This window comes from Trichomycterus rosablanca, chromosome 6 (assembly GCF_030014385.1).
Source record: "Trichomycterus rosablanca isolate fTriRos1 chromosome 6, fTriRos1.hap1, whole genome shotgun sequence".
Lineage (NCBI taxonomy): Eukaryota > Metazoa > Chordata > Actinopteri > Siluriformes > Trichomycteridae > Trichomycterus > Trichomycterus rosablanca.
Genome location: NC_085993.1, coordinates 3,754,406 through 3,781,789, shown reverse-complemented (window position 1 = coordinate 3,781,789; position 27,384 = coordinate 3,754,406). Strand labels below are relative to the sequence as shown.

The 27,384-nt window shown below is 37.5% G+C and overlaps 2 protein-coding genes across 3 annotated transcripts in view; both read left to right on the top strand.

The window, feature by feature from the left end:
* The first annotated feature begins 6,035 nt into the window (after positions 1-6,035).
* On the top strand, positions 6,036-20,025 carry erich2 (glutamate-rich 2). Of its 2 annotated transcripts, XM_062996521.1 has the most exons (13): positions 6,036-6,192; positions 9,392-9,419; positions 10,140-10,179; positions 10,376-10,412; positions 10,630-10,719; positions 10,857-10,949; positions 11,184-11,261; positions 13,207-13,299; positions 14,188-14,285; positions 17,141-17,328; positions 17,426-17,483; positions 18,733-18,804; positions 19,081-20,025. In XM_062996521.1, the coding sequence occupies exons 1-13, from the start codon at positions 6,185-6,187 to the stop codon at positions 19,275-19,277; spliced, it is 1,080 nt and encodes a 359-aa protein (XP_062852591.1). In that variant the 5' UTR covers positions 6,036-6,184; the 3' UTR covers positions 19,278-20,025. The 2 variants fall into 2 exon arrangements, with proteins under 2 accessions (XP_062852591.1, XP_062852592.1); XM_062996522.1 differs by lacking the exon at positions 10,857-10,949 and having other exon boundaries at positions 6,039-6,192.
* Positions 20,026-21,771: 1,746 nt separating this feature from the next.
* The window catches only part of gad1b (glutamate decarboxylase 1b), a 35,852-nt gene continuing 30,239 nt past the window's right edge, over positions 21,772-27,384 (top strand). Inside the window, exons 1-2 of the mRNA XM_062996520.1 lie at positions 21,772-22,063; positions 24,759-24,862. Of these exons, the coding sequence (XP_062852590.1) occupies positions 24,781-24,862 (82 nt within the window). The 5' untranslated portion in view covers positions 21,772-22,063; positions 24,759-24,780. The remainder of the gene's footprint in view (positions 22,064-24,758; positions 24,863-27,384) is intronic.

The window sequence follows — 27,384 nt, the reverse complement described above, 5'->3', positions numbered from 1 at the left end:
TTCTCCACCACAGTATACTATGTATATATACTATATAGTGTACTGTATATATAATATATGTTTTAAAGCCAGTTTTGGTTAAAAAAAGGGTAGCTTTCTGTGAGGTGCTTGGCTTTTTTTTTTTTTTGTATCTGGGATAGATTCATTCAGGTACTGTTTTCTCCCCACCCTCAAAACATGCCAGTAAGTACAGTACATTAAATGATCTAAATCACCTCTAGGTGTGACTGTGGGTAGGTGTGTGCTTGGGTGTATTCTATTCTTGTCGCCAGCGTTTCTTTAAATGTGTAAAATGTACAAACCCCATTACCTGGTGTGTTTTGTTAATATAAACACAATTAGAATTTGATGCCTGCAAAACACTCAAAAAAGTTGGGACAGGACACTAATTGTTGCAGTTTTGCAGGTGGAATCTTTCTCATTCTTGCTTGATACGAGACTTCAGTGTCTGATTCTAAATGTTCACCATCCACGACACAATCTGTGGTTTCTGATGTAACAGCTTCACAAACCCACACAACCTCCACTTAAAGTGAGGAGAGGAACGGTTGCAGAATTTAGAAGAACCAGTAATAACATATTATTAACAAACACAACACAAGTGAGGTTTTTAAGTAGGATGCTGAATTCAATGTTTTGTCTCAGGGTGACCCATATCTGCATGGATAGAAGCTTGGCACAACCTTGAACTTACCTTATGATTAGCTGTCTGACTGAATTGGGCAAGAGAAGAGAAGAGAAGAGAAGAGAAGAGAAGCTTGTATTATCAGCGTTACAGCAGCTTTCAAGAATATAAATATATGAAAGTGTTTATTCATATATAAAAAAATAGAAATACAAAAATATCAAAAGGATATATAAAAAGTAGGGCTGTCATTAATTGTGCCACTTTAAATATGTGTCTCTGTGGTAATTTACGCTGCTTTAACACAGCAACATTGTGTTTATACTGTATATGCTGTACTGTATAGCGATAACACAGGTCTTTTTCTAGTTTGCGAGTTAGAAATGACTCGAGCTGCTGCTGCTACATATTGCGAAATGTAGGGATGTTTCGAATAATAATTTCTGTTTTCAAAAGTGAGAAATCATCACTAGACAAAATTACAGTTATTTTATCGAAGTCTTTTGACGCTTCAACATCATCTTTGGTCAAAGCACACATTTGTCTCGTCAGGCGTCTGCACACACAGATACACATTACAGGCAAAATGAGCTCAGACTCGGTCTAACTTTATTTCAGAGGAATTTGGATGGAAAGCCCATGAACTGTACACGTCGTGGGAACATTACAAACACTGGTGTTAAATGGATCACAATAGACTGTAGACGCTTTAACATAGTTAACAATGTTGGTCTAACATGACGTTATACGTGTTGCATCTAGAAATGGTTCATTGTAGTACCCTTAGCGCCTGTTTTCAGTGGCAGGGTTATGAGCAGGAAAAAGATCCTCACTTCTGCCAGATAATGTGAACAGACTTGTCATTTATAATAACTGTCTGAAAGATGGGTAACTGTTAACAACTCTATATAGACTCTTTCTAAAGATAATTTAGATGTAATAATTTTATCACAATTTTATTAAAATTTTTATTGGTAAACATTTTCTGGCAGTAAAAATGTGCATAACTGTTCAAATTTAAAAGTTATTTTTGTAGTCGATTAAATGCGATTAATTTGGTTCTTTAATCGTGATTAATCATGATTAAAAAATTTTATTGTGTGACAGCCCTAAAAAAGAGATAAACAAAATTACAAAATTGCACTGTTTTATAAAATGTATTGCACAAAGTACATTGCACAGATTTTAAAAAGTATTGCACATGCTTCAGGTTTATATTAAAGAAGTGCAGATAAAACCATATAAATGACTGTGATGGTCACTCATGTGATGATTTCCTGTGCTTGGGGCAGTGCTGATTATAAAGAAAAATGCAAAAGCGCTCCAAAAGTCCTGTTCAGAGATAGGAGAACCTGGTGGATGGACAACCATCTCTGCAGCACTCCATAAATTAGTGCCTGAATTCACAAATGCATCCAGGTTGAAAGTTTTATACCTTCTCAATGATGATTCTGGTCTCTTCATAGGGTCATGGGTTCAAATCCGGTGCCTGTAAGCTGTCTGTCCTCTATTGTACTGATACAGCAAGTAATGTTTCAGTCTCTTACTTGGCAAATCAGGGAGTATGCTGGTACTGCTGATATGATTCCTCTGGACCTGAGACTAAACCTCACTGTCTGTCTTGTTTTACTCATGTTTCATTTACTCATGAGTTTCTTTCAGGTAATATAGTCTCCCCCCCCCCCCCCAAAAAGAGTTCATGGCTACTCTGAATTGCCCAAATATAAAAGTAATTAAATGTATAAGTGTGTGTAAGCCTTGGTGCCCTGTGTAGGGTGTATTCATGCCCTGTGCTTTGTATTTATAGGTTTTAGAACAACCATAGGCCGACTACAATGACAGGAATAAAAAGATTGTGTGTGTGCGTGTGTTGTTGTTCGGGATTTACACTGACCTGTACATCATTAAGATGAACAATTTAACAAGACCTAGTCATCTTCATCACTCAGTTCTTACTATTTCCTTCTCGCTCAGTCTTTGTGAATTCCTACAAACTGTGCACTTCTTCTTTCTGAAGCTTATAGTGGAGCTGTGAGTAAATACACGTGTCCACATTTTATGGTGGACTCAATCAGCAGTGTTGCTTTTGTAAACCAGTATCATCACTCCTCCCTCATACTGGGCCGTTTGTAACTTCAAGTGTCTTTTAAATCTCTCTGAGCTACACCCAAGTTTGTGAGCTGTATATTTAGCAGTGACGCTAACCAACTGTGTTTGTAATGCCCTTCGTATTTCACCGTGGCAGAAAACCAGATAAAGCGGAGTAAAACGGCGTCCTCATAGTTCCTCAGTGTCGGTGCGGTTGTACATCTTCACCGTGGTTCTGCAGCTCGCTTACATGCTGTTCGTGTAGATTACGTCATTTGTTTTCTCTGGCTCATTATGAAGTTCAGAACAGGAAACACAATGTGTGCAGTTGTCATTTCATTATTTCCGATGAAAACACTGAGAGCAGAGATGCGTCGGTAATGGACTCATTTATTCACGTTACGAGCTCATGCATCAGGACGAGCCAAGCCTGGAACAACATTTTTGTGTTAGCATCCATACCTCACACTGCTGCTGTGGAATTTCCTCTTTATTTTCTCTCTGTGTTCTGAGTAACAGCTCTGTTCATCACTAGAGTTAATTAGTTTAATTCTCTTAATCGTCATTGTACATCGTTAGCTGCTACAGGTTTTTTCTAATTGGAAGAAAGTCCCAAAAAAGCTTAGATACACTTGTTAGGACTGTTTTCTAAGCAGTTTTGGGGATTTTAGTGTTTTCCTTGACTGTTCTTTCTTTGTGGCTGAATATATAGCTGAAGACATGCTTTTTTTGTTTTACATTTACATTTTACATTTATATTTTCGGCATTTAGCAGACGCTTTCGATCCAAAGCGACTTTCAGTACACAGTGTAAGCAATTGAGGGTTAAGGGCCTTGCTCAAGAGCCCAACAGTGGCAGCCTGGCAGAGGTGGGGGTTGAACCAGCAACCTTTGGCTTACTACTCCAGTACCTTGACTGCTGAACTATCACTGCCCTTACTTTTTTTATAGTTTTTTCAGGAGTTTATTAAGGGTTTTCTAAAATTCTGACAAAATCTGTTGGGTTGAAAATAAACATACAGCATTCTTCCTAGCTTTTCATTTTGTGTCCTTAGTTCCCTTTAAATATTAGCAAGCAAAGCTCTCTGCATCCTTTATGCATGCAAGCCTTCTTGCCTCAACAAGGCACCAAACCAAGGCTCAAAACACTGGGTGCTCTGTTTAGCCTTCGAACAAATAAATAAATAGGTGTGTTTTTTCCTGTGATAAATTGCTGCCCTGTTCAGGCTGTAATCCTGCTTTGCACCCAGGGTTTCAGAGTGGTGTCTTACCCACTACAACCTTGACCAAAATAAAGAAATCAGTAATAATAAATAAATGAATGAATAAATAAATAAATAAATAAATAAATAAATAAATAAATAAATAAATAAATAAATAAATAAATAGATTACTTTGTATTTGGACCATTTAGCAATTTAAATGTTTCAGTTTGAGTTAAATGATAAGAATCTGCCATTTATAATCACACGAGTCCACCAACCTGTTTACTTCTGCTCCTGTTGCCTGTACATCTCACTAATGTTTATAGTGTGTGGTGTATCTGTGATCTCTGTCATAAAGACAATGCAGAAACAGAGTAATAAAGAGTAACAAGAGCTGTAGAGGGAGCGAACAATACAAAAGAGGACATTAAACGCATGGCTGCGTTTTCCAGATGTTTTCCAGATGCAGGTAATTTATTTTTGGCCAGTTCCACCTGCTGTTCATTCTCGCTGAAGGTCATTCTCACTCACTCTCTGCATTCAAATCATTATCTATCTCTGAGCACCAATCAGTGGTCTGATGGGTCTTTATTCCAGTCACACAATCAAAAGCCGGACAAGTGCTTCTCTTTGTCCTGCTGACAGAACACTCACACATCCATCTACTGTTACATAAACATGACGAATCCATTATTCTCTTCACCACATCGCACAGCTCCATGAGAATAAAGAACCACAACAGCCTAAATGTGACAGATCACTGATGATTAGATAACTGCTTGCACCAACAACACTTTGACAGGAGAGCTGTCACCTTTGCCACTGAGTTGTAGTGCCAGGTGTAGCCCCACACCTGAATTTAAAATGAACCCAATTTGCATTATAGGTATCATCACAAACAACGCCACAAACAAAAAGGGTAATGGGAAAATAAAAGTAATAGCCAAAACAATTGAAACAACATGGGTGTTCAACAGCCCCAAACTGTCCTGATGAAGAGCAAGGACATGTGATGTGTGTATAGATGGACTGCCTATTGTTCTCCAATATGTCTCCATTATGTCTTCACCATATCCCCGTCATGTCCCTGTTACGTCTCCACCATGTGTCCATCATGTCTCCATCATGTCTTCTGGACTAGTAATCAGAAGGTCGCTGATTTAATCCCCATCACTGCCAGGTTACTGCTGTTGGGCTCTTAACCCTTAACTGCTCAGACTGTATACTGTAACTGTAATGTAAGTCGCTTTGGATAAAGGCGTCTGCTAATTGCTGAAAATGTAAATGTAAAATGTAAATAGTCTAACAGGGTTTGTCATTCGTGTTTCGATTCCAAAAAGAGTCGATTCTCTTACATATTGCGTTCAGAATTCAGAGTCGACTCAACAGACTAAATGAAGCTTTAAGTTGACAGATAATAATTATCATATTATTAATAATATAATAATAATAATGATAATAACGATGATAATAATAAGACAAGAATTATGTCTTAATTTAATTAAAACCAGAACTATTTTCGTGGAATCGACTCATAGAATCGATTCCATGTTTGCATTTTACACTCGTATTAGATAGTATAAGAGTCGATTCAAATATTCAAGGAAACAGACCTGAATTAAAAATTAATCCTATTTGCATTATAGGTATCATCACAAACAACGCCACAAACAAAAGGGTAATGGGAAAATAAAAAAGTAATAGCCAAAACAATTGAAACAACATGAGTCTTACAGTCCAACGCATACAGAACGACTGGTTTGTCCTTCGTGTTTCGATTCCAAAAAGAGTCGATTCTCTTATATATTGCGACTCAACAGACTAAATGAACCTGTTAAAGTTGACAAATAATAATCACAATATTATTAATAATTTTATAATAATAATAATAACAAGGATAATAACGATGATAATAATAAGAACAAGAATAATGTCTTAATTTCATTCAAACCAGAACTATTTTCGTGGAATCGACTCATTGAATCGACTCCATGTTTGCATTTTACATTCGTATTAGAATAAGAGTCGATTCAAATATTCAAGGAATCGAGAAGCGGAAACGCAGCGTTTCCGTGGAAACAAGACGCTTGTTGGTGTAAACGGATCATTCAAAACAAAACAGAGCAGCAGCTATAATAATAAAAATAATAATTTTAAAGACAATTAAGTGCATTTTAGATTAATACTTTAACTTATTGAGACCCTGTGTGGCGGCTTAAGTTTTAATTAATGTTTCAAAGTAGTTTGGACTCAGAAGCTTGTCAGAATGAGCAGGTAGGTTAACTAATGCTAATACTAACTACACATTAAATTGGAGTAAGATGACAGTGTTCCGTACAGTTAAAATGTGTTAATTATTATACAGTGGTACCTTGAAACTCAATGTCAATTGGTTCTGGGAGTGGCGTTGAGTTTAAAAGGCGTTGAGTTTCAAGGTCCCATAAGGATGTTCGTGAAACCTGTTAATGCGTTCCATGGTCCTGTGGAACTGCATATATTTTAGGATTATGTAAAATAATGGGGTTGTTTCTGACACTTATACACTGAAAATAACACAAATATAATATAAAAACGCTGAAATAAAAAGCGGATTCTCACAATTTCTCAGAACCCTGAGCTGTAACACAAGTTTAAAAGTGAAACAGAAGGAAAATCCAGATAAACACAGATACACGTGGAGCTTTCAGAGTGAATCTGATGGTTATTCCACACAAATGCAGTTTCATCTCATATGCACACTTTGATGACGTACTACCGCACCACTCAAGCCGAGCGCTGAACAAAGCGCTGTTCATTGTTAATTTAAAATTAAATAAATACATAAAAAAAAAAAAACTGAACACGTTGAATTTAGGGGAACAAATTTCTTGACGAAAGGTGTTGAGTTTCAAAGATTTTGAGTGTAGGGGACGTTAAGTTACAAGGTACCACTGTAAATGTATATTATTGGTCAAAACAAACTAAATACTTGCAGTGGACCACGAGTAAAACTGCTTATATTTTGCATTTTTCTTAAATGTATTACAATATTTTACATAAAAAATATCAAACCTCAAAGCTTTGCAGCAACTACATGATGACCAGAGTGGATCTTGTAGGTGCTGACAGTCATAGATGTTCCTCCACTGTCTCCTGACCTAAACCCCATCCAGCATTCATGGGGAGCTGGAAAACAGAAAGTCGAGCATTCAGTAACATCACAAGCTGCTCTCTGGAGTATTATGGAATCATGCTGAGAGAAAATAGAGAACATACCAAATTCTATGAAAGAAAATGTATTGTATTTAAATCAAGATGATCAACAAAATAGAGTTATTTTCACAAGAGGTCTCAATTCATACTCTAACTGAGCACTTTATTATGAACAACTATGCTACACCTACTATGTACAGTGTATCACAAAAGTGAGTACACCCCTCACATTTCTGCAAATATTTTATTATATCTTTTCATGGGACAACACTATAGAAATAAAACTTGGATATAACTTAGAGTAGTCAGTGTACAACTTGTGTAGCAGTGTAGATTTACTGTCTTCTGAAAATAACTCAACACACAGCCATTAATGTCTAAATGGCTGGCAACATAAGTGAGTACACCCCACAGTGAACATGTCCAAATTGTGCCCAAAGTGTCAATATTTTGTGTGACCACCATTATTATCCAGCACTGCCTTAACCCTCCTGGGCATGGAATTCACCAGCGCTGCACAGGTTGCTACTGGAATTCTCTTCCACTCCTCCATGATGACATCACGGAGCTGGTGGATGTTAGACACCTTGAACTCCTCCACCTTCCACTTGAGGATGCGCCACAGGTGCTCAATTGGGTTTAGTCCATCACCTTTACCTTCAGCTTCCTCAGCAAGGCAGTTGTCATCTTGGAGGTTGTGTTTGGGGTCGTTATCCTGTTGGAAAACTGCCATGAGGCCCAGTTTTCGAAGGGAGGGGATCATGCTCTGTTTCAGAATGTCACAGTACATGTTGGAATTCATGTTTCCCTCAATGAACTGCAGCTCCCCAGTGCCAGCAACACTCATGCAGCCCAAGACCATGATGCTACCACCACCATGCTTGACTGTAGGCAAGATACAGTTGTCTTGGTACTTCTCACCAGGGCGCCGCCACACATGCTGGACACCATCTGAGCCAAACAAGTTTATCTTGGTCTCGTCAGACCACAGGGCATTCCAGTAATCCATGTTCTTGGACTGCTTGTCTTCAGCAAACTGTTTGCGGGCTTTCTTGTGCGTCAGCTTCCTTCTGGGATGACGACCATGCAGACCGAGTTGATGCAGTGTGCGGCGTATGGTCTGAGCACTGACAGGCTGACCTCCCACGTCTTCAACCTCTGCAGCAATGCTGGCAGCACTCATGTGTCTATTTTTTTAAAGCCAACCTCTGGATATGACGCCGAACACGTGGACTCGACTTCTTTGGTCGACCCTGGCGAAGCCTGTTCCGAGTGGAACCTGTCCTGGAAAACCGCTGTATGACCTTGGCCACCATGCTGTAGCTCAGTTTCAGGGTGTTAGCAATCTTCTTATAGCCCAGGCCATCTTTGTGGAGAGCAACAATTCTATTTCTCACATCCTCAGAGAGTTCTTTGCCATGAGGTGCCATGTTGAATATCCAGTGGCCAGTATGAGAGAATTGTACCCAAAACACCAAATTTAACAGCCCTGCTCCCCATTTACACCTGGGACCTTGACACATGACACCAGGGAGGGACAACGACACATTTGGGCACAATTTGGACATGTTCACTGTGGGGTGTACTCACTTATGTTGCCAGCCATTTAGACATTAATGGCTGTGTGTTGAGTTATTTTCAGAAGACAGTAAATCTACACTGCTATACAAGCTGTACACTGACTACTCTAAGTTATATCCAAGTTTCATGTCTATAGTGTTGTCCCATGAAAAGATATAATGAAATATTTGCAGAAATGTGAGGAGTGTACTCACTTTTGTGATACACTGTATATGAAGTTTGTGGGCATACAATACCTGTAGCTCATCTGTTGCTCTGTACATTTTGTCACTCTTTTGTACTTCATTTATCAATCAATAGAGACCCCCATTGACCTAATATTAAATTAAATTCTCAGCACGCACTGATCTAACACAGTGATGACATGATAGAGTTTGTTAATCTGGTAGGAGTGTAGCAGGTGCAGCATTGTTGTTGGGATTTTTAAATCCTGTTTGACCATACTCACCATACATTTACAATAGGGGACAGATCTGGACTACAGGCAAGTAAGTCAAGCATGCAAACTGACATTGTCTGACCGAAGTAACAATTTTCGATGCACCCCCATACCACGTATGTTGGCTTTTGCATGTTTTGCAAACTGTCCCAACCAGAAATAGGGTTTGTATGTACCTAAATGGCATTCTTAATAAAATGCTCAGTGGCTATGTGCTTTAAATGGGAGATTATTCAAAGAGACTTTCTTTTCTTTTTTTAGGTTAGCATGTGTCGGGAAGTCCTCAAAGGTAAGAAACTAATTCATTGCTGGAAGATTTTAGTCAGAAATGGTCCCACACTAAGCTCTAGTTAACAATTTAGCTGTGCACTTTAGCACTATCAAAATAATTTGGAATCTATTTTGCGTGTGCAGATTTATAAATTATAAATTTTGTTAACAAGCTAAGCAGACTTGGCTCCAATAAAAAATGAGAAACCCAAAATAGGGGCTATTTACAGACATCTAATAATGAAATTCAGCCTTCTAGTAACTCACTACATTTTATTAAATCAAGTTGGATACTATCGTATTTAATTTTAGCTGATACAGTGCTATAGTAAGAGCCTCTGTGAAGTACAGGCTCTTTATATAACACAGCACTTGTGCTGTTAGTCACAGATGCAAGTTCACACTTCACATTTACAGGAATAACGGTTAAAAAAGCAGCATTTGCCTATTTTGTCTGACTGATTTATTGGAAGTTGCTGATTGCTGAGATTTCATTACAATAAATATAACAACTTGCTGACCAGATCTTTATCCTGTATGAAGCGACTTGGAACACAAAGAAACAAATATCAATCCTATTGGTACACAAAGAAACGCACAGTGTGATTCTGATAAAAACTGTGGTCTTCTGCTCTACAGTATATGTGCTCTTTATTTTCTAATAAAAGTCTTATACTTAATTCCTCTGTTTATTTCATCATTAATTATTCCGTTATTTATATTTTATTTTTGCTTACAGGATGCAGCAGCTGTAAAAGCAGTAGCCCCGAAACCAGAAGGTAATCATAAAGAATTATAGAGCAGCTTTACCTATAAAACATGTCTTACAGACTAATATCGTCCTTACAAGCTGTATTGCATCATAAAAATAGACACGCTGAAGTAAATCATTATAGATCTCTGATGTTTCTTATGAGCCCTAGAGAAATCAAATTAGTAAATGTCATTTTTTGTTTGTTTTTTTATTATTTACAGATACCCCAGCAAGCAAATCACTCCAACTAAAAACACAGTAGGTTATAAAACTGGCATTGTGGATTCATAGGTATGTTTTGGATCAGCTGTACTGTTGTGGAAGCCAGTCTATTTTCATTCCTCTAAACATCAGTAACATTTTCAGTTCCACTGGCTGCTACACAACTCCAGAGCATCATAGACCCAACATGAATGCGTAACCGTTGCCGTTTACTGTTTAGTTGGTCAGTATTGAATGTCATTTTTGTCCTTAGAATATCTAAGACCCCACATACTTCACGGTCAGAGGAGAGGCAGCATCCATTGATCTCTGATGAGAGAGGAAACGTCAGAGGAAACACCAGGTAAACATGTTTATTGTTTCCTACAGTGTGTTTATTTTTTCATCATTGTACTGACTGTATTACCCAAAATCCACAAACCTCATTTACGGAAAAGTTGAGGCAAAATAAGAGTAAAAAATTATATATATCTACTTCAGGGTGGCAGTGGATCCTGGTCCCAGGAAAGATACCCTGGGCATCAGGAGGAACTCCCACCCCGATGAGACAGCAGTAAACCACAGAGCCTCTCGGTATTTCATCTTTTTTCTTTGTACTTTTTCATACACAGTACGTTGTTGCAGGATTTGTATTTTTATTTTTGGATCATTTAGCTAGAAGTGCACAAATTTTTACATAAAACTGTAGCTAAACTACAAGGTACTCTAGAAAATATGTCCTGCAGACAGATATTTGTTTTATTATCTCCCATAATGTTGTATATTTACTGTTCAGTTAGCAGTTTTGGATGTTATTTTTGTCTTTAGAACACCTAATACCCCACAGAGTTCACGCTCAGAGGAGAAGCAGCATCCATTGATCTCTGATGAGAGAGGAAACACCAGGTAAACATGTTTATTGTTTCCTACAGTGTGTTTATTTTTTCATCATTGTACTGACTGTATTACCCAAAATCCACAAACCTCATTTACAGAAAAGTTGAGGCAAAATAAGAGTAAAAAATTATATATAATAAGTAAACCTTATTATTTCATCTTTTTTCTTTGTACTTTTTCATACACAGTACGTTGTTGCAGGATTTGTATTTTTACTTCTGGATCATTTAGCTAGAAGTGCACAAATTTTTACATAAAACTGTAGCTAAACTACAAGGTACTCTAGAAAATATATATAAAAAAAAAAAAAATATATATATACAGTGTATCACAAAAGTAAGTACACCCCTCACATTTCTGCAAATATTTTATTATATCTTTTCATGGGACAACACTATAGACATGAAACTTGGATATAACTTAGAGTAGTCAGTGTATAACTTGTATAGCAGTGTAGATTTACTGTCTTCTGAAACTAACTCAACACACAGCCATTAATGTCTAAATAGCTGGCAACATAAGTGAGTACACCCCACAGTGAACATGTCCAAATTGTGCCCAAAGTGTCAATATTTTGTGTGACCACCATTATTATCCAGCACTGCCTTAACCCTCCTGGGCATGGAATTCACCAGAGCTGCACAGGTTGCTACTGGAATCCTCTTTCACTCCTCCATGATGACATCACAGAGCTGGTGGATGTTAGACACCTTGAACTCCTCCACCTTCCACTTGAGGATGCGCCACAGGTGCTCAATTGGGTTTAGTCCATCACCTTTACCTTCAGCTTCCTCAGCAAGGCAGTTGTCATCTTGGAGGTTGTGTTTGGGGTCGTTATCGTGTTGGAAAACTGCCATGAGGCCCAGTTTTCGAAGGGAGGGGATCATGCTCTGTTTCAGAATGTCACAGTACATGTTGGAATTCATGTTTCCCTCAATGAACTGCAGCTCCCCAGTGCCAGCAACACTCATGCAGCCCAAGACCATGATGCTACCACCACCATGCTTGACTGTAGGCAAGATACAGTTGTCTTGGTACTTCTCACCAGGGCGCCGCCACACATGCTGGACACCATCTGAGCCAAACAAGTTTATCTTGGTCTCGTCAGACCACAGGGCATTCCAGTAATCCATGTTCTTGGACTGCTTGTCTTCAGCAAACTGTTTGCTGGCTTTCTTGTGCGTCAGCTTCCTTCTGGGATGACGACCATGCAGACCGAGTTGATGCAGTGTGCGGCGTATGGTCTGAGCACTGACAGGCTGACCTCCCACGTCTTCAACCTCTGCAGCAATGCTGGCAGCACTCATGTGTCTATTTTTTAAAGCCAACCTCTGGATATGACGCCGAACACGTGGACTCAACTTCTTTGGTCGACCCTGGCGAAGCCTGTTCCGAGTGGAACCTGTCCTGGAAAACCGCTGTATGACCTTGGCCACCATGCTGTAGCTCAGTTTCAGGGTGTTAGCAATCTTCTTATAGCCCAGGCCATCTTTGTGGAGAGCAACAATTCTATTTCTCACATCCTCAGAGAGTTCTTTGCCATGAGGTGCCATGTTGAATATCCAGTGGCCAGTATGAGAGAATTGTACCCAAAACACCAAATTTAACAGCCCTGCTCCCCATTTACACCTGGGACCTTGACACATGACACCAGGGAGGGACAACGACACATTTGGGCACAATTTGGACATGTTCACTGTGGGGTGTACTCACTTATGTTGCCAGCTATTTAGACATTAATGGCTGTGTGTTGAGTTATTTTCAGAAGACAGTAAATCTACACTGCTATACAAGTTGTACACTGACTACTCTAAGTTATATCCAAGTTTCATGTCTATAGTGTTGTCCCATGAAAATATATAATGAAATATTTGCAGAAATGTGAGGGGTGTACTCACTTTTGTGATACACTGTATATATATATAAACATTTATATACCAATAATCAATTTCAGGGTGGCAGTGGATCCATGTCCCATGAAAGATACCCTGGGCACCAGGAGGAACTCCCGCCCCGATGAGACAGCAGTAAACCACAGAGCCTCTCGGTATTTCATCTTTTTCTGTGTACTTTTAAGAATCTTTTAGATTTCTTTTAAAAATCTTTTAATTGTTTTTTATTATTATTATTATTTGAGTATCCATCATAAAACCCGTGTTAAAACAGGACAGCATGGGTCATTCCGAAATTTTGATCTGCTTCTGATGAAGCCATTCTTTTTGTTGATGTGGAGGTGTGCTTTGGGATTGTTGTCACATGTAGTAGACAACCAGTACCTGCTATAAATACCTGCACCCTCTTTAATGTTGCTTTAATGTAATCTTGCTTGTTTTCTTGTATTTTTGTCAGTTTTTGGAGGAACATTTAGTTCTTAGTAATGTGCCATATTTTACTAAGTTAATGTAATTGATGTCAGGTTACTGATAGTATTAAACATGAGTTTGAATGTGATTGGTTTATTCTGAATGCAGCTTCATCCCTGGTATAAGAGGATGTGCAAACTTATGCCTACACATTATTTTAGTTTCTTATTTTCAATTACCCCTCTTTGTGACTGAGTTTTTTCAATTCAGTTGCACAGAATATAGGTCACAATAAAGGTGGAAATAAATCTGAATTGATTTATCTTGGTTTGATTTTTTACATCACAAAATCCTGGCATTTTAACAGGAGTGTGTAAACTTTTATTTTCACCATAAGTATTGATGTTTTTCTGCATATCACGGATCATTTACCATAATACATACTGGGTCTATCACATGCTCTAGAATTCATGTATTCATAGCGTGGGTATGAATTCTATAAAACAGAAATGGCAGGATCGTTTCCTGTCTGTGTTCATGCTTGTGCTGTGGTTTATGAGCTGTAGATGCTTATGGCATTTATTCTCTGCACGAAGCGCGACTCCATTATGTTTTACAATCCCTCTTCTCAGGAGTGAAGCAGGTCCACTTTTAAACCCTCCGTCCCCAGCTGACAAAACCCCACATGGTCAAGACAAACCACCAAAACACTTTCCTCCTGTTCATGCAGGTACTGAAGCCTTTTCACACGTCATATTCAGAAAACACACTCCACAGAATCTTCTAAAATGTGAAATGTTTACTGTAGTGTTTTCATCTATCTGCTAATAAGCCAGTATTATATAAACCATTGACCATGACATCATGATCAGGGTTGCAGGGGGTCTAATAACACTGTACACAGGGCAGGATTACACCCTGGACAGACAACCAATCCTTCACACCACAAAACACACTCACAAGCATGTAGAACCTTCCAAAAGCATTGACATTTAAATGGAATCGTCATTATTGTCTCTGCTACCCCCGATTTGTTGCAGCTTTTATTCTTAGTGCAGGGTTTACCGCAATATATTGGAAGAATGTATGCCGATTCAATCGAAAGAGCATTTGTGAGGTGAGACAGTGATGATGGACAAGGCATAGATCGAAATCAGTGATCCAAATCATCACAAATACACTATATAAGCAAATTTATATGGACATCTGGCATGAGCTTGTTAGACATCACATTTCAGAAACAAGTGATATTAAAATACAGTGTCCTTGATGTGATCTTTTCAGCTAGAACAAGCTTCTACAGGACTTGTACAGAGCTTCTACTACTGAAATATGTCTGTGGGACTTTGTTCCACTTTAGTCAAAAGAGCTTTTGTTTTACCTTACTTGATGATCCAGTTAATTCCAAAACTCTTCAGCTGGGCTGAGATCAGGGCTCTGTGCAGACCACTGGAGTTTCTTTAAACTGAGCTTTTCTTCATGTCTTTATAGACCTTTGTCCACAGGGGCACAGTCACGCTAGAACAGGAAAGAGCCTCCCCTAAACTGGTGCTGCATATTCTTAGTCCGGGGTTTACCGCAATATTTTGGAAGAATGTATGGGGCTTGAACCAGTGACCTTTTGATTACTAGTCCAGTACCTTAACCACTAGGCTACAACTGCCCATCAAAAGCTCTATTTTAATACCATTTCAGAAACAAATTGTATTAAAATAGTGTCCTCTTTGTGATCTTTTCAGCTAGAACAAGCTTCTACAAGACTTTAAAGTATGTCTGTGGGAATTTGTTCCACTTTAGTCAAAAGAGCTTTTGTATTACCTTAATTGATGTTCCAGTTCATTCCAAAACTCTTCAGTGGGGCTGAGGTCAAGGCTCTGTGCAGACCACTGGAGTTTCTTTAACCCGAGTTTTTCTTCATGTCTTTATAGACCTTTGTCCACAGGGGCACAGTCACGCTAGAACAGGAAAGGACCTTCCCAAAAATGGTTGCTTTAAATTTTGAAGCATTTATATAACTAATTTTTTACATCTGTTAGCAATTGTTGTGGTTTTGTCCATATAGTGCTTGTTCAGTGGGCTTAAGGTCAGAACGACTGAAGTTCCTCCACACTTATCACACTATGTCATTACAGACGATGCTGTGTGCTTAGGGGCTCAGTCATGCTGGAACTAGAAAGTTCTGAAGCATTCAATGTATTTAGTGTAATTGATTTTATATGCCTATTAGCAATGGATGTGGTCTACAACACCCATTGCTAGTAGTCAGGAAGGACGTCCACATACTTTGGCCATATGTTTCACGTGTGTAGAAGTTTGTTTGGGGCATACCTATAGCAGGTGAAAAATAAACCAATACCATTAATGAGCAATCCATTTATGATCTAGTATAAAGATAGTGGCAAGATCTTCCACTATGCATCGTTTTCCCCCAGCATATGTCAAACAAATTAGAGTGACCATATTTTCAATAGATTAATGGGATTACTTTTTTTAAGTTTACAGGTCTAAAGTTTACATACACATAAGAGAAACATATGTCATGGCATCCCTGTGTTTTTTAATGACTTTTAATAAACTGTTTAAATAATTCATTCATGGAAAAACAGTCAAGTCAAATTTATTTATATAGCGCTTTCTACAATAGACATTGTCTCAAAGCAACTTTACAAAATCCAGGACCAACAGACAAAAAAACCCTATTGAGCAAGTCGAGGGCGACAGTGTCAAGGAAAAACTCCCTTAAAATTACAGGGCGAAACCTTGAGAGGAACCAGACTCAGCAGGGACCTCCATCCTCCTCTTTGGGTGGCCTGGAGGAAACTTTAAATAAATAGGATTTACACAAATCATACAAACACAAAATTAAATTGAACTGAAAGTTGTAACTAGCAAAAACAATAATTGGAGTTCTTCATTGTTCAGTCCAGTCTGTGATGAAGTCCGTTGTAAAGTATGGACATTTTACATTTTACATTTACATTTTCAGCATTTAGCAGACGCTCTTATCCAGAGCGACTTACAGAAGCGCTTCCATAGTGAACATTTCATTCCTTAAGTTTAGATAGACAACAGTCGAAGAACACAACTCTGCTAAAACCTGTTAGAACCAAAGTGCCTTTTTTTTTTTTTTTTTTTTTTTAATGAAAAAGATTGGAATAAAGTGTTAGTAAATAAGTACAAATAAGTACATTTTAGGTGCAAACATGCCAGGTTTCCGTCACATCTAGTAGGAGCAGCATTGTTGGCACTGCAGTCTCGACTTGCAGTCTTTAACCTTGAACCTCGAGAGGGTGAACAGGTTTCCGTCAGAACCACCTCGGGGTAAAACAACAGAAGATGTAGTTACAATGTGAAATCGTTAAGAGTAAAATATCAGTTTTACAGAGAGTAGCTTTACACTCCGGCACCCCTAATTATTACAGCATAACTAAGTTTGCTTGTTTAACAGGTATTTTAATCTTAAGACTGCTATACAGGTGTACTGGTGTATGTAAACTTTTGATCTTAACTGTATTCCTGGAGTATAGATAATACGCTCATAGAGTCTGCACATGTACTTCAGAGTTATGAGTCTTGTGTTTGCAGAAGATAACTGTGTCAGTGAGTACATGGAGCAGAGAAATGAACCTGCACTCCAAAAAACCCAGTACCAAGAATTACCAAAGTGTCCAAACGACCAAAGCACAGGAGAGGAAGAGAACGAAGATGAAGAAAAGTGTGGAGAGGATGAGGACACCGCTGAATTTCCTGCTCCCCTTGAGCTACTTGCAGAGGTGAGGAACCCACCAGACTTGCTCATCATTTCGTCAGCAACACATCGTAAAAAGGTAGTAAAAATAGTAACGTTGTGTGTTATGGTTTCTGTTGTAGTTCCTAAAAGCAGTGATGGAAAAAAACTATATACTCGCCAAGAAACTCTGCCAAATGAGTAAGTACATGTGGACTAGTAAAGATAAATTCAGGGATTTTAATAGGCAAACTCAAGACAAAATTGATACCAACCAAATACAAGACAAATTCCAGACGTATAAAGAACAGGCCAACGTATGAACACAACTTTTAATGGCTGCAAAGGGAACAAGATTTGACCAGGATGTTTTTAAATCTAAAATAAATATTTTACTGAACAAGACAAGACCACTTCCTATACCAGTTCATAACAAGCCAAAATTAAGATGCTTAATATCATAGAGCAAGTCTTTAACTGGCCAAGACCAACATATAACCAAAATCAAGACCAAAACAAACACAAACAAGAAACAAACAAATATGGGCTCAACAAAAAACAATTACCAATCAGAACTTAAGGAAAACAGGCATCAGGACTCTTCTGTACCTGCACCAAGGTGATACATTGAACTGAGACTAGAACCTGTATTTGAGTAAGGAAATGTTTACTTCTATATGTGGGCGGCACGGTGACTAAGTGGGTAGCGCTGTCACCTCACAGCAAAAAGGTCCTGGGTTCGATCCCCAGGTGGGGCATGCAAGTGAGGTGAACTGGAGACACTAAATTGTCCATGACTGTGTTTGATGTAACCTTGTGAACTGGTGAATCTTGTGTAATGAGTAACTACCGTTCCTGTCATGAATGTAACCAAAGTGTAAAACATGACGTTAAAAGGCTAATAAACAAGCAAACTGCTATATGTCGCTCTAGAGAAGAACGTCTGCTGTAAATGTAAAAATGACCAAGACTTTAATGGTCAAGATAAGACCCAAACCTTTAATGGCCTTGACCAAGATGTTTGATGGCCAAGACTAAGTTTGGACTAACCAGAACGATACTTTTAATGATCAAGACTCAGAACAACCAAAACTAAGACAAGATTAATATCATTAACAGTCAAGATTCATAACACAAGCCTTACGAAGATGAGACAGTAGTCTTAAAACTGGTTTTAAGACCAAGACCTGTCTTGAGAAGTACAACCCTGGTAATACTACTGTATGGATTTAATTAGAGTAAAGCAGTGAACTAGAAATGCATCACACCTTCACTATTTATTGTTTGTCTCCGTTTGGTAATTAGGTTCCAGGCTGTGCGAAGCACATGTCTAGTCTAGAGTCTAGAGTTTGTTCATCAGATTATTTCTTAACAGAAGTTTATTTAATTGGTTATTTTAGGAAAGAACACAACTATTTAGCTTTTTTTTATTATTTGTTTTTTATTTTAGTTCTGATTTATGAACCAGAAAACGCAGAAGCCAAGCACTTTCTCCCTCTCATTGAAGAGAGGCTTCTGATCGGTGAGGCAAAATTCTACCTTTTTCTCTCTGCTTTCATCTTCTTCACTTTCTCTTTTTCTTTGTGACAGACTGTATTAGCATCTAATAGTCATAAATCTTCTTACTACCCTGCTGTAACCACTGAGGTAGCAGGTCTACCATATACTGAAATAAACGATCGTATTACAATCAAGCTCAGAAATTAAGCTTCTAAAATTTTTGCTAATTGACAAATGGGAACGAAACATGTGGACTGTACAGTACGGTTTATGATGAGTGTCCATCTGATCACTGTAGAAGAAGCACAGGAGGATACCTGCAGTGATGACAACACATCTGATGATAACGGCAATGAAGGCAGCACTGACGACGATGATGATGGTGACGATGAAAGCTCAGATTCTGACACAGACTCTTCTGATTGCAGCACATCATCATCTGATGTAGAGGAGAAAAACATCAGCCAGCACCAAACAGCTTCTCTTTCTCCATAGCTTCGACATCTATTCATAACATCACATTATATATTTATAAGTTAGTTTTATTCATTATGATAGTATTTACATGGAAATAACATCAGTATCAAAATTGCAATTTTTCTAAAGACTTATTTTCCTCTATGCAGAAATTTTATATAGCAAACAGTCAGTTTGCTTCTCAGGGTGATGATTCACTTCTAGCAAAATTCATCTGTAAAATTAAATCAGTAAATAAATGTCAAATAAAAAGAATGTATTTGGCTGAAACCGACCATAAAATTAATAATACAGCTCAACCACATTTAGATATTTATATTTCTTTATATATTTTTCCTAATATGTGTTGGTCTTTCTAAAATAAGACCAACATTGTGAAAAGACGATGACTTGTGTCTCTCTAAAATCCCAGTATATGCCTCAGTGTCAGTGGTACCTTGTATGCAAATAACACACGTCATAAGCACTGATTCAGATGACAGATGTTGGCTTCAGCACCTTTCACTAATAACAGTCTGGATGGTCCATTTTTCCTGAAAACAAACTAAACCATGGACTCATATGACCACAGCACACATCTCCACTCGTCTTTTGGACCATCTGAGATGCCTTTTGGATCTGGCTTTAGGTAAGATTCTCTTACCTGTTGAGAATTACCTGCTTAATGTGGAATGTTGCCAAACAGTGATGGAACTAAAATATTCTTAAACTTTTCACTCTTATTTTGTGTGTTTTAAGCATTCAATAAAGTTGATCAGTGAAAACACTGGAAATCTTTTCTTTCTGCTTCCATCAGTTAAATAAAGATTCAAGAGAATAAACAAACCTCAGATTATTATTTTTTTCTATTTTATTTACGCATTTTCTCTCCCCAATTTAGCGAAGTGAGTTTGTCTTCTGCTGCTGGTGGATCCCTGATTGCAGTCGTGGTGGGTATATTGCTGCTCACGGCTCCTCCGACCCACGCGCAGCTCTTAGCAGAAGCCTTTTTTCACCTATGCATTCTGCACAGGCGTGTCTCTATCTGCTAATCAGGGTCCTTACACAGCGTTTAAAGATCCCACCCACATAGTCTAGTCATCCCGCCCTAGCAGAACCGTGTCTACTGCAGGCACTTCTGATTATGCCCGCTAGATGGCGCCCAGCCGACTGCTGGCAATGCCGAGTTTTGAACCGAGGAGTTCAGAATCTCGGAGCTAGCGTGCTAGCAGAATATCCCGCTGCGCCACCTGGGCGCCTACCCCAGATTATGCTTTACCGCATTTTAGAAAACCTGTGCTGTCTCTCTAATAAACTCCTTCCTAATCTCACCCATCCTCAGCACTCCCAACGAGAATCGCAGCATCTGATGCTGATTATTTTCAGTGGAACTGAAGAGTGCCCGGGTGGCACAGCAGTAAATCAGGGGCTGTGGGCGTTTATGCTTTTTCAGTTAAAAAAGTCACAATTGCCGCTCAGGTGGCACAGCGGTAAAACACACTAGCACACCAGAGCTGACATTTTTAACTCTTTGGTTCGAAACTCAGCTACATGGATTGGAACAACGATTGGCTTGTTGTTCATACAGAGTGGGGAAAAAAGCCGGATATGGACCTCATAACTGGTGCAATTACGACCTCTGCTGGCTGATTGATGGTGTCTGCACAGAGTTGAGAGATAATGCGATCAGGGTGTGACTCTGTACACAAAGCTGATCTGCATATGAACTCGCCTCGTGCAGGTGAAAAGATGTAGTCAGCTACTGCACACGCATCGGAGGGGGCGTGTGTCAGTCTCCCTCTCCTCAATCGGGGCAGGGGTCAGCACCAGTGGAGAGGAACCATAACGCAATTAGGTAAAAATTGAACGCGCTAAAAAAATCAGGAGAAGAAGGGGAGAGAATGCATTATTAAAAAAAAGTTCGAATTCATCAGAAAGGTGTTCAGTAATAGTGAGGTCCTCCACACTCATCAAACTATATTTTTATGGATCTTACTTTGTCCACAAGGTCACAGTCTGGAATGGTCACAGGAACTGGAATGAAACTTTCCAAACTTTTGGAAGTGTGTCATTTATTGATAGAATTGATTGTATACACCTGCTAACAACAGGTGCATCTGAAACATCTGTTTCTATGTTCAGAAGAGGTGAGTGCATACTTGTGGCTACATACCCTGTGTGGTTTTGTGTGTCGCCCCTGGTGGTGGGTACGTGTAACTGTATAAGCACCACTGTGAATTAGATTTTTGGGTTGTAATAAATGTAGTAGTTAGATTGTAGGGGCTGGATGTTTTGGTCGTAAACAAGTGAAATAACATGTGGGGGGAGGAGGGGACAGTCTGAAATCAAACCCCAGAAATAAGATGTCATTAATGGGATCCCCTCCATCTCTTAAATTTACCCTCCTAGCCCCACCCCTCTCTGTCTGATATGATGGATGCTTTGGTGAGGCTGAAACTTGTCTGTACCCCTCAGTGTGGGCAGTAATGGTTCTGTAAAGCTGAAGTGACAGTGCCTGTACCCCTCGTCGTGCAGCCCGCAGCACAGAGTGCATGTTGCTCACCCCGCTGCACATTTTGGGGTGACTCACGCGTAAATGCGCGCGCAGGCGTGCGCGTGAATCGGATAAATTGAGACGATTCAGGCTTGGAAAGTGGAAATCAGAACTGGAACACACTGGCTGACTGGCTGGCTGCTGGGGGTTCGTCCTGTGGAGCATTCTGATCTGAGAATTAGCTGATTTGAAGCTGCAGTATATTCACACACTTCGGTATTTGTGCTTCACACAGAGCTGGAACTAAGTGTCTGAAACACACCTGTAACCGGTAAGATGCGTTTACTGCACATTCACTGCACATTTACTGCTGTGTGATTTGCGTGAAAATGAAAGAATGCATATAGTATTGCATTGCTATTGCACATGATTCTAAGAGCTGGTCGAATGTATGAACAGTAGTGCATTGTGTGTACATTTTCAATCACTTAAAAACTCATTTACATATTTTTTTTGTGGTTGTGTGCGTGTGTGCGCGTGTTTTTCCCCCAAATAGGTCAATAAAACACTTATGTTTCGGCTCATTTGAAACACAGAATCATTTACCACATGAGTGCAGTGTTCATTAATTTTCTGTCTGACAGTGATTGATGTGTGCGCTTTATAAACAGCAGCTTAATAGAGGAATCAATACAAAACCTGAAGCAAGAACTCGTTCAGAAGACACTTACCTGCACACATATCCAAAAATAAAAAGAGAACTTTAATCAGAGCTTGTTTTTTTTATTTGAATGTGTTTAAGCTGTAAATCTACAGTGTTGAGTTCAGTGTAATAAACTAGACCTGATTTATGACGGACTATCAAAAATATCTCACCTATGAAAACCTCACAGCGCCAGAATACTGGACAGTTTTAACCACAGGAGGATAAATAAGAAATAAAACGAAAATAAACAATTAAGTGATTAAATGAGCTTAGAATCTTTCCTTAATTTTCCTTCATTTTAATCATTTGCACCGATTCACACATATTGATTATAAGTGATGTAGCTGAAGAGATTAAACGAAGGATTTGGTGGCGAATGGAAATTGCTGAAGAATATAAAATAAAAAATATATATATTAATTGACAAGGAGTTTGTTGAGTTACAGTTTATTTTGAAACAATAATGTGCAACATATTAAATGCAAACTGGAACATATAATGTTGTTTTTACATCAGACTGAAATGCAACTGAAACTTCTTTAGGGCGACGGACATCAAGCATGTTTAATTTCGTTTTTTCTTTATAATTTGTTTAGATACCTGTTTTGATTTGTGTCTATAAACAGTTTAAATTATCTTCATGCACTGATATCAGTATCCAGTTATACATTATAGATGCATGAGGATTTTAACCAAGTCATTTCTGTTGCACCCTGATCACAAAATCGTTTTGCGATTATATTTTAAGTGATCATTAAAAATGTCTGTTTTAGTAAATCAAATCAAGTAAAATAATACACAATATATAATGTAAGAACTGGAGCATACATTTAGGTTATAATTAAAAAATAAATGAGATGAGGATGTAAATACATATTTTTTATAGGTCTGCATTAATTGGACCAATCATAATTTACTCATTTATGTTTTTTTGTGTTTTTTTAATAATTGACAAATCAGTCGTCATTCAGTAAATGAATAATGTGTTTTATCTGATAAAAAGGTGAATCATGGAACACACTAACACAACATTTGCCTAAAGGTGACAATAAAAATATTCTGTCATTAAGAAAGATTCGTGCTTATATTAACATCCGTTCAGTCAAAAAAACGTCGTTTCTCAGCACACCGACTAAATATTAAAATAAAATACAATAAAGGGTTTAATTTGCTTTTTTTTTTTTTAAAGAAAAACTGCATTAATGTTTATTTAATAAAGAGGTTTTTGTAATGCAGGGGCGTCAGGCACTATTTTAGGGGAGCATCTTTCACATCTTTCACATCTTGTTGCCCTCAATCACATCAGCCTTGCCAGATCATTAAGCCTCAATTGGGCGGTTTGTCTAAGCTAGAGTCTCAGAAACTGAAGTACTAAAATGTACATCTTCATGTCACTGGGATGGAAAACCGATCTAGTACATGTTCTCTGGATGTTCAAACATAAAAAAAATACAATAGAAAATATTCCACCATAAACTAAATATAGATGCCTAATACATTTGTACCTTAAATGACTTGTATGTTTCTTTCTGTTTTTAAAGAACCACTTTTGGATACGACATAAAATACGACATAAATTGTAAATTTATATATATAAATTTTATATATAAATATTAATTTATAATTAAATAAATACTCTAATAAAAAATAAAGGACTCTTGAGCCCGTACACGGATTTTATTTTTAATTACATTTAATTACATTCTTTATTTTTAAACCTCATTTTTAAATACATTACTGGTCATCAACTGATGTAAAACTGATAAAATAATCACGTTTATTGGAAGCTGTATAAAACACACAGGAACGTCCAACACAAAGTCAATTTATTTTTAAATAGCAGAAAAATCTATCTAAAAATAATCTGTACCATTATTTCTAAATATTTTTATGTATTGTGTTTGTATAATAAAAGGAAAAAACTGACCTCACAAAAATTGAATTGAGGTGAATGATTTTAGGTAAAAAGCGGTTTGGAATGTCAGCTGATTTATTTCTGCCTGACAGTAACATCACTGGTTCTGTTTCTCTCTTTTCACTGATTTTAGGAAAAAACTGTGGAATTTTCTTAGTGATCTGAAGCTCAATAATCGTGACTGTTCTCACTTACAGAATTATTTAACAGATGTTCTAAATATTTTATATTACAAGGAATCTAAAATACTGCTCATGTACAGTATAACATCTACACATTAATAACCATGACCCTGTTGCGTCCTCAGTTTAAAATAAAGTCATTAAAATACACTTCTGATTTTTTTTTTTGCCTCTTCAAGTGACGATTTAAAAAAATTAGATTGATATTTTTGTGTCTTCTCAGTGGGTGAACATCTGATCATCTGATGATGATGGAGGCTTCGGCTTCATCCTCCTCCGCCGCCGCCGAGGATCAGAGCTCATCTAATCTCCGACCTCCAGCTTCCTGTGAGTACACACACACACACACACATACACGTTCAACTGGAAGTTTAGAAAATTATTACGTGGTATAAACGGTCTGTTATTTGGGTGAAGGGTGGAAACCGGAGCACCCAGCACGAAACACGCGAGGTTCCTCACAGGCGGTGGATGTGGGCAATGTTTAAACCCTGGTCCCCAAACCTGGTGCTAATTAATATAATAATAAACAACAACAACAACAGTAATAATAATAATAATAATAATAATAATTGCAGTGGTGCTGCACAACAACATGAGTCGTGCGATCCTGTATCTGCTCTTTGTAAGGAGCTTTAAATGTTCTTCCCTCATTTTTCAGCAGGTAGTCCGGTTACCTTCTTAAATTGGCTGCTCTAAGTTGCTGCACATGTATGAGTGTGTGATGCCCTGTGACAAATCGGCACTCCGTCCTGTATTTGTACCAGGACCACCGGGACCCTGACAAGGAAAGGGTTAGCTTAGCAAAAAATAGATCAACGGATGAATGAACAAATGAATAAACAATACTTCTACTGCTACTACTATTATTACTACAGATAATAATTATAAAAAATATATAATATAATAATAAATATAATAAAAAAATATTAAAAACAATAAATAATAATAACAATAATAATAATAATAACATTCAATCTATGATAAGAACATTTGATAAAGACAAATTAAAGGCAATTATTGGAATTAAATGTTTAATTTTTTATTGCATTTATTTGTTTTAATACAATAATTATTAATACAATAATAAAGCACAGATTTGCTCTGAGTTTGTGACTTGTGCAGGTCATTATGTGCTGATGTTCTAATAATGGCTCTTGAATTTGGTTCACATGAATGGAGCTCTCACTGGAGTGCGCCTGTGCAGTTCAGATAGTCTGTAATGGCTCAGAAAGCATAATGAGTGAAATGAGGGAAATCATCCTCTATAACAGGGGTGTGAATATTAATGCAGCTCACCCGCTTTATCAGTCTAAAACAGAACCTGACGCACTAACAGACTCAAATCCGCTTCGTTTAAAGCTTTTCCTTTCATTTAAATACGAAAAGCGACCGGAATTCCTTCTGTAAAACACAAATCCAGCACGATGTGATGCTGTTGCTTAGAAACAGCAGATTTTGCTCCTTCATACTCGGTGTAATTGGCCAATTTATGGCAATTTTCCTCTGATAGAAAGACTCAGAAAAGTGAGAGCGCGAGAGTCCATCCGAGAGTGTATATACGTATATTACTCTCTCTCTCTCTCTCGCTCGCTCGCTCGCTCTCTCTCTGTGTGTGTGTGTGTGTGTGTGTGTGTGTGTGTGTGTGTTTCTATTATCTTTTTGCCAGTCTCCATCTCACGATTACTGATCCGTAAGAACCACACACACACACACACATTCACCCCCCATCACACACTCGAGCGCACACACGGTTATGTTTTATGTCATTGTGCGGTGTTTCCAATAGACTGTGCTTTACTGTATCTCAAAAATGAAGTTAACCTACAAATGTTTACATTATTATTATTATTATTATTATTGTTGCTGTTAATATATTTTGTTATTATTATTTAGTGTTGGTATTTATTTTTATTGGTATTATTATAGCTACAATTGGTCATTATTATTAAAATTATAATTAGGCAGTTGTAGCCTAGTGGTTAAGATACTGGACTAGTAATCTAGAGGTCTGGTTCAAGCCCCACCACTGCCAGGGTGCCACTTTTGGGCCCTTAAGCAAGGCCTTTAACCCTCAATTGTTTAGACAATATGTGACACTACTGTAAGTCGATTTGGATAAAAGCATCTGCTAAATGCCGAAAATGTAAATTTAATAACTTTTATTTTAACTAATTTTAATTATTGTTTCAATTTATTATTATTATTATTATTATTATTATTATCAGTAGTAGCATTATTTAATAATATTATTACTATGATTTGTTGTCATTATTGTACTTAATTTTTATATTATTATTATTATTATTATTATTATTAACAATAACAACAACAGCAATAATAATAATAACAATAATAATAACAATAATAATAATACCAACAACAACAACAACAATAATAATAACAATAATAATAATACCACCAACAACAACAACAATAATAATAATAATAATAACAATAATAATAACAATAATAATAACAATAATAATAGTAATAACAATACCAACAACAATAATAATAATAATAACAATAACAATAATAATAATAATAATAGCAATAATAATAATAACAATAATAACAATAATAACAATAATAACAACAATAATAATAACAATAATAATAATAATAATTATAATAATTATAATAATGCCAATAATAATAATAATAATTATTATACTTGTGTCGCTATAATCTCCTGAGCTGGTTTCTCCCTGTTTGTTTTCTTGTTTTATTTCTTGTTTTATTCCTGGTCGTCTTTGCCACTTTATGACTGTTCGCTCATTCTGAACTAGCCTATATATTGTTTAATTCCCTGATGGAGATCCACATTTTCAGCGCAAATCAGTCGC

Bases quoted from the DNA above. Each gene is read 5' to 3' on its own strand.
- erich2 (XM_062996521.1), top strand. The intron at 14,286-17,140 runs GTACTGAAGCCT...TTGTGTTTGCAG, and splicing joins CTTTCCTCCTGTTCATGCAG to AAGATAACTGTGTCAGTGAG. The intron at 17,329-17,425 runs GTGAGGAACCCA...TTTCTGTTGTAG, and splicing joins CCCTTGAGCTACTTGCAGAG to TTCCTAAAAGCAGTGATGGA.